This window comes from Triturus cristatus, chromosome 10 (genome assembly GCF_964204655.1).
Source record: "Triturus cristatus chromosome 10, aTriCri1.1, whole genome shotgun sequence".
Classification (NCBI taxonomy): domain Eukaryota; kingdom Metazoa; phylum Chordata; class Amphibia; order Caudata; family Salamandridae; genus Triturus; species Triturus cristatus.
In genome coordinates, this window is record NC_140593.1 from 998,372,646 (window position 1) to 998,386,114 (window position 13,469).

Sequence of the window (13,469 nt, forward strand, 5' to 3'; positions counted from 1 at the left end):
GTCACCACCGCAAGTGCCATCAGTCCTGCTGTCCCATCGGCGAGGGCGACCTAGAGCGATGTGGCGTCTTTCTCTCGAGCCTCGTCCTTCCTATGCTGCGTGAGGAAATCTTCAACCTGCTGCGGCTGCTGAAAAAAGAGTTGTTTCGCAGGGTAGAGCATGGCATAGGGAATCTCCCGGGCTTGTAATTTCTTTTTGACGACAGCGAATTTGCGTCGAGACTCCTGTACAGATGCAGTGAAGTCAGAGAAGAAGGATAGCGTCGCATTGCCGTATCGCACTGTACCTATCTCCCCTGCACGGCGCAAGACAGCATCTCTATCCCTGTAGTTCAGGAATCGCGCAATGATGGGCCGTGGAAGGGACCCAGGAGGAGGGCGGGCAGCTAGGGACCTGTGCGCTCTTTCAACGATTAGGTGTGAGGAGAAGGAGTCTTTCCCAAATAACTCAATCACAAGGTTCTCAATGAAGGCCTCCATTTTCCCCGTATTGGTGGACTCCGCAAGGCCTAAAATGCGAACGTTATTGCGACGGGACCTGGCCTCTAGGTCCTCATTCTTGTCCGCAATTATTTTAAGGAGCCTGTCCATTTGAGTCATCTGTTTGCCTGCGGAAGTGGCGCCATCCTCCAGGCCAGAAATCCGCTCCTCAGTCTCCTGAATCCGGATGTCATGTTGATCCAGTTTAGCTACGACCCCGTCCAGTCGGGCATTCATGGTATCAATCTTGGAGTCGATGGTCGAGAGGCTTTGGTTCATGCCGAGTAGTAGGGACTTCCAGTCCTCATCAGGGACCTCGGCGGTCGGAGGCCCGCCACTCGTGCCGGGCAGGGGGGGGGGGGGCGGGTTTCTTGGTCTCGAAAGGCAGCCTGGATTGGCGGGTATCGCTGCGGCCCATGGCGCGGCCAGGGGGGGAGCTCACCGCGCCGTCCGCGATCTAACCAGAAGGGAAGACCAGTCTGGGTGTGAAGGGATTCCGTCCTCGAACACCGCACGGCCGTAGCCCAACTGGAGTCGGGTCCCGGTCCTCAGTCCACAGGAGGTCGGCAGAAGGACGGATTCCACGGGACCAGGTAGGGCCCAGCACAGGTCAGTAGTAACCACAGCAGGTGAGAGCGACCAGGAAGGTGGAGAGAAGTGCGGTGTCGCGGGGAGGATGTGGGGCAAGCGGGGCACCCACCAGCCAGCCAGCAGGATCAAGGTGGAGTCGGCCCCTCAGCGCCCCGGCCACGCGGCCCAGAATCGCACAGCGGTCCCCTCAGCGACCTCCGGCCGCGGGCCGAGAGCAAGGCCGCAAGCGGTGCAGGCAGCAAGGGCGGCGGGGGAAGAGGGCCGAAATCCACAGGCAGCAGAAGGGCCCCAGCGAGGGGCAGCCCAGTCGTCAGGCGTCAGAGGGTGTCCGCAGTGGTTCGGCGCTGGAGTCTCCTCACCGCAGGAGCGAGACCAGGCCTGGGTGCACCCGCAGTTCGCTACAGTGAAGGCCACAGAATGTCCTCCGGTCGCAAGGGTGGCGCCTATCGCCCCCCAACGCGGAGGTCGGCGAAGGACGGCAAACCTCCAACGGGACCCCCAGAGGGCAGCTCCAGCGCGGCGTCCGGCCCAGGCCTCCGGCACCCCCCAGCTCGGAGCCCTGCAGCGCCGTCGGTCACCACAGCCGGTGTCAGGCCACTACAGGCAGGCAGCCAGCTCCCCCAGAGCCCAGGGGCAGCCCGAAGCAGAGAGGAGCCGCGAAAGCCGTCAGGGACCCAGTGAGGCAGGCAGCGGCGCTCTTCAACCCGCACAGCGCTCGTAGTCCGGGACGGCAGTATCGGGCCTCCCCAGCCCAGGGCAGCAGGTAGCAGTCAACCGGGGTCCTCAGGGCACGCTCCTTCGCAGCTCCGTCCTCCCCCGCAGTCCGCAGGTGATCCGCAGGGCAGACTCACTCACCCCCAAGACGCGGAGCTTCCAGCAGGCCGCCGTATGCCCAGGCCAGAGCAGGCCCCAGAGCCGCGGAGTCTAGTAGCATGCACCGCCGACAGGCATCGGGTCTCGCACAGGCAACGTCCTCCGCCAGGCAGAACCACAGCAGGTAGCGCCGCTCACCAGTGTATGAGCGCGCCGAGTTTCACACCGCTGCAATCAGCAGACTCTCCCGGGCAAAGCGGTGAGGGTTGTTCCCAGGATGGTATGGTCAGGATAGCATGAAGGATGATGAAAGCGCCCGGTCGGGCAGGAGCCTCACTATAGTGCGGCCATCTTGGTTCAGCGCCACCTAGCGCCCCCTTGTCTCAGGCATTTTTGCATGTTCTTTACCTCCGGGGCACAGGGATGGGAGGCTGTCTATGTGCTGGCAGGGTGACTGCGCAGGTTTCTGTTTCTTCTTCTTTCCCTGCCCTTAGGTTCTTCGGTGTTGGCACTACTCTGGGGGTATTAGTTACTGTTTCTTTCCAATTTTTCTGCTCTTCGCACACAATTCCCATGCTTCCACAGTTTTTTATCTGGTGGTTCCGCGTTGTGGTGCGGAAAAGTTCTCCGAAGAAAACTGACGTAGGCACGACGGGTTGGGCCTTATGTGACCTCGCTGACGTGACGTACGCGGACGACCCCTGGGCGGAGTCGCGTGATGTCGCCCTGCCCCTGGCACGCATTGATGCTGTGGCGAAAAAGATTCCAGATCCAGTCTCACGCCCTGGTACTACTTTTTGAGCAGTACCAGGGCTTTCAATTGTGGGTTATGACGGTTTGCCACTGTCTTGGCTAATATTTTGTCTAGATCAGTGGTCTTCACATTTTTTAATGCTGCGCCCTCCCAGTGACAAAAAAAATCAGCGACCCCCTCAAAATTTTTCACAATTATATTACATTGCCAGTGTTTAAATAGGTCTAGACTTGTTTAAACATTGCAGTTAAGTTCTATTACCGTTTTAAAACTGAATCAAACACATGATTGCCAAACATACTTTTCTGGTCAGGTAGGCCGTACTAGCGTGTAAAATTATCCACAGTGTAATTATTATAAATGGGTGTGGGGGATTCGGAGTCCCTTCCCTTTTGACACCTTCCCCCACCCAGGATTTAAATGAGAAAAGATGTTAGTGATGGCCCATTACAGAGGGCTACTGCCATTCGATCACTTCCCCAGTTGGAAGACCCCTGTTCTAGATCGATTCTTGATACAGATCTGTAAGCTGGGGTGCAAGAGTTTTAAACATTTTTAGGATTCTGCCCTGAATCAATCAGCCCCAGGAACCTTTCCTCCTCCCAGGCTTTAAGTTGCCACTACGATCTTGATACAGCAGAAGCAGTGGGGTAAAATGTTGTCACTCACTTTCCACACCAACTACTAAATAACTAACAGAAACGTAATTCTAATGTCGAGCTCATTTTGCTTCAGAATACCTACCCACTGTGTTTTTTAGTTTATTTTGTTGTCTGTCTCTTTCCCTTTTATATGCTTCGTAATCCCACTCTTCAATAGCTGCGCACTGCATAGGTCTTGGATTTGGACTCAAATTATTCATTCGTCTCCTCAAATTCTCTAAAATGTTAGTATTAAAAGTACAATTTTCTGGAAATGCCAAATTACCATCCCGTTCTGTATATTGGATCCATTTTCTAACCAAGTACAAGTATGGTATCCCTTTCTGTTGCCATAAATGCTGCAGGCTAACCCTCTGGAGCCATAGGAGTTCCCTCTCTAATTACTATTGGCTGATCCTTGGTAAACAATGTTTTATAACAATTTAATTATTTTCTTGTTTTCTTTTCAAATCTGTAAAGTTCGCTTTAGTAAATAAGTCTACAAACTCCCTTCTGTGTTATGTTTTTATGCTTCAAATCAATGTTATTCTACGCTATCCAATCTCAGCGCGACGCACACTAACCTATAGTAGTGCAGCACTTTTGGGGACGTATACTCACCACTGACCAATACCAGTGCGGCTTTCTGTTACGTTAGTATTACTCCTTCTACTGACCCTCCCTTTACAAAATCAGCGTTCGCTTCTTTTCAAGTCTTTTGACAAACAATAACTAACTACATAAACACAGCTTGTCTGCTCCACTGAAAGAAGTATGAAAGTGTTTTTATGTACTCTAAGAATTCTCCACACTCCAGCAATAAACCTCGACAAGTGTGATTTTTTGCTCTCTTACAAGTGGAAAATTCTCTGGCCTTCCCCAGTTGCGGTTTCTGAAGTGACCCAAATAAACCTCCACTACTTCATTCAAGAAAGTTCCCTGTGCAGTAACTTTCAGTTCGATGACCGTCTAGTACCGCATCAACAGCAGACAACGCACATAAAGCTTAGGGTATGCCATACTAAGACAGCCCGTATGCTTATTCCGGGATCTCAGGCCAACGACTGACCCGTCAACTTCTTTCCATTGAGATTCAACAAACTTCAACATGACACAAAGGTATAAACTCAACAAATATAATAAATCTTGTTAAATCTGTCCTGTCTTAAAACTCCGCCTCTTCATTACCTAGTATTTTAGTCTAAACTAACCATCTGATGCAACTACCAAAAACTGATGCAGCGGAAGTGGTGGGGGAACATGTTGTCACTTACTTTCCACACCAACCAGTAAATAACTAACGGAAACCTAATTCTAATGTCGGGCCCATGAGACAATATTACTTAGTTAGCAACATCAAAGGTCCTTCGATGAATCTTTGGTAGAGCTAAAAGGGACTAAATAATGAAAGAACAGAATGCTATTTCCCCATGAGGACCTACAATGAAGAAATAAGCTAAACATCAGTAAATAACTCATGAATAAAAACAAACACCTTTCTTTTCTAAAGTTATTCATTTTGTTATTCAAAATATTAATGGTCAATCACAAGTACAAAATAGAATGTCATCACCTAAGTTTCTCAAAGTTTACAGGTTAAATCACAATAAGGAACAGAAATTCTCGAAGCATCAGAACATCAAGTATAGAGGAGTGAGAGAGAGAGAAAACATCATTGAAACATTTTCACTTGCGTAGCGGAAAATTACTAATGCACAGTGTGCAATTTAGTCTGAAAAGCTAACTCCACGGCCGATAGGGAATAGCAGAAGCAGTATCACCATCCGGTGATATGCAAAGTCTCTTGGAAAGTATTAGGTCTTCTGCAGGTAACACCATCCTAAGTATCGGGAATCAGCACAGCATACAACATACCACGAACGCAGTGACAAGTCACTGGTCTTGTGAACGAGCCACTGGTCTTGTGAACGAGCCTCTGAACACTTTCTCATGAGAGTTCTTCTACACCGCCATTTCCTTTCTTTGGTTAAAATGTTGCATTCTCTACTCTCTACAAACATTTTCATTGGCTAAACACGGTGGTGTGGCAATCTACTGACAATGACCTAACTAATATTTTCTAAACATTTCTTTGTCTTAACCCCTACGATGCGCATGACGGAGCGGTTCCGTCATGCGCATCGGTTGTGCTGTGCGTATGACGGAACCGCTCCGTCATGGCCCCGCCCGCGCAATAGAACCTTCAGCACAGCGCGGTAATCCGCGCCGCGCTGAAGGGGTTAATCACTATACTACTTCCTTAGGAGGAAAAGGAAATAATCTAGCTACTAATGTGTTTAATTTCTGTTACAGTTACATTCATGTGTTGTACACTCCTTGCCTAAACAGGAAAGAAATCTAAAGTTTTATTCAGAAATAGGCACTCTAAGGAAGCATTTGAAACATTTTGGAAAACAGAAACTCTAAGGAAACACTTGATACATTTTGAGTGACATGAGCACGGAAGTACATCCCCTAACATTTCTAAGGCCTACCTTTTTTTTTTTTAAGCAAAAGAGAGAATTATTTTCTATAAGGCCTACACTCTACTTTCACGAAGAAAAATGCATTTCCCTTGTCGTTTATTTTTGTGCAGTAAGGGAGACAGAAAATCAGGCAATAGAAAACACACAGAAACTATCTTAATTCCATTTAATCCTCTCATTCGTTTCTCATTACACTAGCTAAAGGTATCCTGTTGTTGTGCCTTTGCACATTTACTTGTTGTACACTATTTGGTTAAACGTTAGTTTTTATCATTTTCCAAACATTAGTAAATAAATACATGTTGATAGGTGGATTTCTTTGAGCAGATTTTAACTCAAATATTGTGCTCCATCAATCTTCTGTACTTCTATAGATAGGTTCCTGTAAATATGACCTTTCCCCTGTGAAGGTGTATCCTTGACCTTTCTGTATGCGCAGTTTGTGGGCCGTAGCTTAGGAATGTTACTTATTTAAAATTAAGACTCCTAAAATGAGGTCTTTCCTATTGCCTGATTCCCCCCCCCCCCAACCGCCACTAACCCCCCCCCCCCTCCCCCAACCCCTGGAATTACTTTACCAAACCTAATTTCCGTCAAAGGCAATCCGTATGCCTGTAAATTAGTGGCGTGTATTCTTGTCACACTCAATGATTTGTGTTGACATCTACATTGTGTCGCCTCAGATGGTTTCATGGATTCCACACTCAGTCTTAGTAGAGCTTTTAGTTACTGTCCCATTTGTTTCCTGACGGTGTCCGCCTCTCCTTGAATATATTGAAGTATCAGGTGATAGCTTAAAGATTTATGCTGGCTCAAGTTCTTCGGCAAGAAATCTTCATTATCCGTGCTGGATATCCTGTTGCGCTTTCATAGCTCATTTGAATACGTGGGGACTGCTTCAAATCGGAGCATTTTAATTTGCAGTAAATGATTAAACAGCGTGCGAAGGTTGCATTCTGCCACAAAAGCGCTGCACGGCGTAGTTTTTGTAGTTGTTACAGTATCAAATGCACCGGTTAATTTTCCAAGTACGGAATACTTTTCTTCCTTCTGTGCGTTGAAGTGCTTCAAAATAATTAAGCTGATCAGGCAACAAACAGCTGGTACCAGTCATTTTTTCATCTCAGCAATTGACGTTGGGTGTCAAGACATTGCCAAAACTGATTCACGCAGTTAGAACAGAATTTGGAGATCCAGAATAAGTGTGAGTCCAACCATATTAGTGTGACCTGGGCAGGCAAGTGGGATCCACTACTAGCATACAGTTACATGATCTATAGGTGCACTACAGGAGACATTGCACATTCCTGGTCGGCACAGGTTCAAATAAAACCACAAGAGTGCGTCTTTGGAACATAGACCAGTCCAACCATATTACCACATACTTGAATACCAGTGCACATTTTCGTCCTTCATGTAGTATGAATTACTCAGGGGTAGTAAGCGCTATACAAATGCAATTACAATACAATACATGGGCTGAAACATGGCTGACACAGGAGTAAAGTAACATCATTTGCACTTTGTCTGCTGGTTTCCTGCAGCATGAGGTAACAGTGGAACAGTTGATCTGCAACACTGGAATCATTGTTTTCCTAATGTGACAACTGTAGACTGATTTCATATTGGCCTTAATGGCTTTGACTAAATAGCTTTACATTCGAAATACAATTGGTCTTTACTTTATACACTACTGAATGTCTGGTTTTCGAATTGGTACCAAAATACCCATTAGTGAGAATCTCCTCTATATAGATTGGGCACTTTGAAATCTCATGCGGCTAACTAAACATTGAATCCAGGTGTCCCAAAAAATGCTGCCGTAACCCAGAGGGTGATCGGTCAAAAGGTTTGCAAGATATCAACGAAGGACCGGGGACAGATTTGTTTGAAAAGCAGTTTAGACCACTTGGTGGAAAAGGCATGCTAAATATTTCATAGTGTTTACACTGGGCTCAAAGGATGAGAAAACACTTTTCCCATTTGTTTTAAACTCTCATTGTAGATAGATGGGAGAGGTGAGCTTGGATACCTGCTTGTTACAGGGCTATGTGATAGTGGTTTAAATTTATGATGCAATTGTCTATTTTATTTTGCTAAGTATCCTCTGTTGACCTAGTACATTCAGCATATAACGTAAGGATACCTAATGCTTTTCTGAATTTGCCTTTGAAAGCATCACACAATGAAGATCCTGTTTTCGACCAGATCCATCAGTGCTTCCCATAATGTGTGCAGGTGCCTGCATTTATGAAGGCAGTTGTTGAAGGCAGTGGGCCACTTTCCTGATGATTAGCCAGTAGCAGCTACTTCCTAAAGTTTGACCGGTCATCCCACGATATGGAGTGGTGCACCACCAGATGTACAGACAAAGTTGTTTTTCAATAAGTCTTAAAGTCTTTCTTAGGTTTTCATACACAGTCCTTTATTACAAAAAGGTTCAATTTCAGGAAATTGTCAGCCAACGCGTTTCGTTCATAACAATGAACTTCTTCAGGGCATATGATTAGGTGACGTCTCGTACGCAATATGAGCGTGATGGACCGTCACCGGACGGAGCAGAAGGCAGCAGATATTGTGTCACACAGACCGCGAGCCCTTATCAAGGAGGTCCACGCAGCCCACTGTACACGCTCATATTGCATACGAGACGTCACCTAATCATATGCCCTGAAGAAGTTCATTGTTATGAACGAAACGCGTTGGCTGACAATTTCCTGAAATTGAACCTTTTTGTAATAAAGGACTGTGTATGAAAACCTAAGAAAGACTTTAAGACTTATTGAAAAACAACTTTGTCTATACATCTGGTGGTGCACCACTCCATATCTTGGGTTCAGCATTTCTCTGCGTCGCAGTTAGCACCAAACAACGGCAGGTGTTGGAGTGGTTAATGCACACCCTTCCTGAATAATTGTTGATCTTCATACAAAGGGTACACAACAGAAAAGTGCGGTCACTGTGTCCGCCGTTGTCTGTTACTGTACACAGTTTGACCGGTCATGTTTGACATGTTTGGTATGTAGAGTGTCTGTTTTTCTGCCAGATGTCTATTCTAAAGTTATAGTTCTGCCTCCAAATGAGGGAGAGGTTATACGATGAGATGGCTTACCATGCATCAAGAAGTTTAACCCATTTCCAGCTGAAACCCTTTATTAAGAAAAAAAAACTTGCACCAAATCAAGATTGTCCTAATCGTGGACCAAATTTGGGAAGATAACTCCCATTTCGAAGTACTTCATACAGCTTACATGTTCATTGTACATGTTCAGATGAATTTTCTCTCTTTTTGTTCTTGGATGTAGAAACTGCAGCCCAATCCCAGCTTTAAATTTTAGAAACTTTTTATAGCTCGTTGTGACCCAGCGGGAGGCAACCTGCAGCTAACTGTATTATAGTACAAAGTAACTTCATCAAATTAGATATTTAACTTAATATAGACGTTTTGGTGAACATGATGTATTGTGTGTTCATTGACTAATCATAGGAACAATAATCTGAAAGATTAAAGACTGAAGTACACTAGCCACATCCTGAGTAAAATAACCTGATTGGTTAATATAGAAAAAAAGGACTGTGCAATCTTTATAGCAATGGTGTGTGCCGTAACCAGCGAGTCGTACTGCAAGGTCTATAAAAAGAGCACCTCTAAGTTGTGTAAAAATGGTAATGTATCTTATTTCCAGTGTTTTGAAACAGCAAGACTGAAGGCAAGCAACATATAATAAACTAAGTCAATCAAAGCATTTGGAGTCATTTAGATGTTTGATCAATATTTCTTCCATAGGGCCCAGTCATTTGCAGAACGGTTGAGGTTGGGGATCGCCGTGATTCATGGGGAAGCTCAAGATGCAGAGTCGGACATGGTGGATGGCCGACATTCCCCACCAACCATTAAATCAATGGCCTCCATGCACCCTTCTCTTGAACTGCCCAGTAAGTAAATGTTTGCTGGAGTGATCCACATTAAATGTGATTTGATGTGGGGAACTGTTTGTTTTTGTTCATATCTTTCTGAACTACATTAGAGAGATAAAAAAAAACTTTGTCCCAGTACCACTGGAAGAACTTGTTGTAGAATGTTAGCAGTTGCGTGTCATAGACCACAATGTCCTGGATTACTTTTGTTTTTTGAATGTGTCCATTTGGATTTCACTACTCAGTTCAGAAAGTGTCCGCTTCAGTGTTTAGAGAAACATTGTGATCTATGCCACGAAGGCAGACTGTCATCCTCTGTCCTCTTAACTTGCTTGCCCCATTGAGCGTGGTTGAATACATCAGCTTTTAGTGTCATCTAATTTGTGGTAAAGGTGTCTTACTTTTCTGGTTTAGGGCTTTTCCCTGCATCCATTTGCATTGCATTTTAATTGCTAACTTCCTGTTACCTATAAATATTTTCTCTTGTGATGTTCATTAACGATCCTTTTACTCACTGCTGCCTTCTTTGGCACCTGTCTCACTCAGTCTAAGGCATTAAACGAGTAATTCTGATCATGCATAGCTCATGAAACGTTATGTGTCTTTAAAATCCATAGTGACTTATACATAGAAGTTTTAAAGACACGACAAATTGAATGTTGGCTTATTGCCATTGAGTTATTAGCCAAAACTGCACTACGTGGTATGTTATGTTATTTAAATTAATAGGGCGCACAGCTACCCCAAGGGGTTTCCCGGCGCCAGCCTGGTAGGTGGGAAAAAGTGAGCAAAAACATTAGATTAAACAGCCATGTTTTCAAACGTCTGTGAAATCTCTCATAAACTGTTTCCTTTCGTAATGAAATGGGGAGAGAGTTCCATAGGGATGGTCCTAAGTAAGAAAAGGACCGACCACACAATTGCATAAGTTTGATTCTGGGGACAGTAAACTTAGACTGTACGGTGGAGCGCAGGGGGCGTGAGGGTGTTAAGGATTGGGCTAGAGATTGCAGATATTGTGGAGCCCGACCAGTTTTGATTTTGAACATATAGCTCTGGGCTTTAAAACTGATACGATTCTCCACCTTTAGCCAATGAAGATCACGAAAAAAGCCAGAGATAGGTGCAGTCTTAGGAACACGGCAGAGCAGCCTGACAGCCGCATTTTGCACCACCTGCAGTCTTTGTATCATAGCTTTATTAGAACCCAAATAGAGTACATTACCGTAGTTTAGCCTAGATGTGACAAGGGCCTGGACTACTGTTCCTTGAGTGGAGGGGGGTAGCATCCCAAAATATTTCTTTAACCATTTAAGAATGTTGAAACAAGTTGATGCCACCTTTGTTACTTGTTGTTTCATCGACAAATGGTAGTCTATGATAATGCCTAGGGTACGAACCTGATGAACAGGCCGAGGTACGGCACCCATTTTAGAGGGCCAATGCTGGGGGCCCCAGAGATCTTGTTGCTTCCGTAGAATCATAACTTCAGTTTTTCCTCCGTTAAGTTTGAGTAGATTATTTTGCATCCAAGAAGCAATTTTCCTCAAACCAGGCCGGAGAGGGGATGATTCAGATTCTTTAGATGGAGAGGGAGAAGATTATCTGCGTGTCATCAGCATAGGAAAATATGGATAACCCAGCCTCTTCGGCAACATCTGCCAGTGGGCGAACGTAAACATTAAACAACAAAGAGCTCAACACAGAGCCTTTAGACCCTCCGTAGGGGGACAGATGGGGTTTAGAGCTGGCCGTGGAAGAGAAAACCTGAAACGTATGGTTAGTGAGAAAGGAGTGGAGCCATTGAAGAGCTAAGCCCTCAAGACCCAAGGATTGCAGAGCTCTCAACAAAATAGTGTGAGACACTGTATTAAATGCGGTGCTCAGGCCCAGTAAAATAAGGGCCACCGTGTCACCAAGATCCAGTCGGTGTCGCAGCATTTCGGTGACTCCTAGCAGAGTAGATTCAGTGGAGAACCCAGTTCGAAAGCCAAATTGAAAAATGTGAAGGAAGTTCTGGGACTCAACAAAAGAGGGCAACTGGGACTTGACATGTTTTTCAAGAATTTTGGAAAAAGCTGGGAGCAGTAAAATAGGGCAAAAATTAGATGGCTTAGTAGGATCCAAGTTGGCCTTCTTTAAAAGAGGGAGTACCATGGCATGTTTCCATTCTGGAGGGACCACACCCTCCTGTAAGGAGGCGTTGAGGAGATCCATAATTAGCGCACATATAGGAGACTCAAGCTGTTTCAACACTGAGACAGGAAGTTGGTCACAAGGGAAGCCAGTTTTAATGCTTGCTAGAAGCTGGTTGAAAGAGCTCTCTTCCAAGAGGGACCACACTTCCAGTTTGTTGATGGATTTAGTATTCCTATGAGTCTCCAACTTCGTGGCACTAGTTGCATTAGGGGTGGTAATGGTCGGGTGTAAAGTATTTAACAGATTGTCACTAGACAGTGCAGATTATATTTTTTCGACTTTGCTCACAAAGTAGTGGGCCAGTTCTTCACATTGCATTTCATTTAGGACAAGGGGGGTAGTCTGACTTTCCGACCCGGATAGTTCTTTAACCACCTTGAACAGGGTCTTGGAGCATTTCTGAGCTTGAGATATTTTGAGAGAAACATACTCAGCTCGAGCTGTTCTGCAAAGAGTATGTTAGTCCCTTATGGCCTTTTTATAGGCCAGTTTAGCATCAGGAATATAGTGTTTTCTCCATTGTCTTTCTAGAGTTTTACATCTAGCTTTTTCATTCTTGAGCCTCTTAGTAAACCAGAGGGTTTGTTGGATAAAGGAAGGCAGGTATCTACTGATTGTAAAATCCAACTTTGGATAGCCCCAAGATCCGCAATTGCCATCTGTTTGACAGCTGGTGTGCTGTTGGCTAAATAATTGTTTAAAGCTCCAGCCTCGAGCTTTGCCCAATTTCTGACTTTGGACTTGGGTCCCGTCAAGGCTCCCGGGAGGCAAGAAGCGACTGCATCAGTAAGGTGATACCAAAATGATAAGACCAGCATGTCTTTGGTCATAAACACCTCTTGCTCATTTGGAACCTCATTCTCAAATTTCAGACTTCTTGCAGCAGGAAGTGCCTATTGCTCACCAGTTCAACACATGCACTTCTTTTGATCTACCATTAACTTCTATTAGTAAGTCAAATCAGTCTGCAAATAATCTTTTAATTAACTGTGCCTTTTACATTTAGCATTTTGTTATCTCCATTTAGTGACTGTCCTTTCACAGGTGGTTTCCTTGTCTACTCCAGACTAAATCCTCAAACACATATATTGCTGTTTTCCAATAGATCACCTTACAGATCTTTCAATTAAAATGTGGAAGTAGTTCTCATTGTTGGCATTTACATCTGATAGAGACTTTTAGCCGCAGATTCCTTACCTTGGAAAATTCCCCATGCATGAGACTGGAACCAGAAATGTTTCGTGAGCAGTACCCCTGCACACTGGTAGGTGGCTTCATGTGGCTCCGCATGGTGTCGTTGGCATCGTCCGCACCGAAAGTGACATTAACAGTGCCAATAAGGCATTACCCAGGCGCTCTGCCGCCATTTCCTTTCTGTCCACGCCAGCCATTGCAGATCCGGGAAGAGCTACCCCCTTAGTCACTTTTTTTTTTTTTTTTATTAAGTTTACCTCCTGGTGTAACAGGGATGTCATCGAAGAAGGCCGGCTTCTAGTCGGTAGCGCCTGTCACTGACAGATGTGGGTAACGGACTTGCATCTTGTTTGCCTTTGGTGCCTCGAACAGGAACATGACCCAAAGCTTTTAA

At 45.3% G+C, this 13,469-nt stretch overlaps 1 protein-coding gene across 6 annotated transcripts in view; it reads left to right on the forward strand.

Moving 5' to 3' along the window:
* Window positions 1-13,469, forward strand: part of PRPSAP2 (phosphoribosyl pyrophosphate synthetase associated protein 2) — a 598,092-nt gene that overhangs the window by 430,700 nt on the left and 153,923 nt on the right. For all 6 annotated transcript variants that reach the window (XM_085628991.1, XM_085628988.1, XM_085628989.1 and 3 more), the window contains exon 8: window positions 9,552-9,700. In XM_085628991.1, the coding sequence (XP_085485117.1) occupies window positions 9,552-9,700 (149 nt within the window). The remainder of the gene's footprint in view (window positions 1-9,551; window positions 9,701-13,469) is intronic.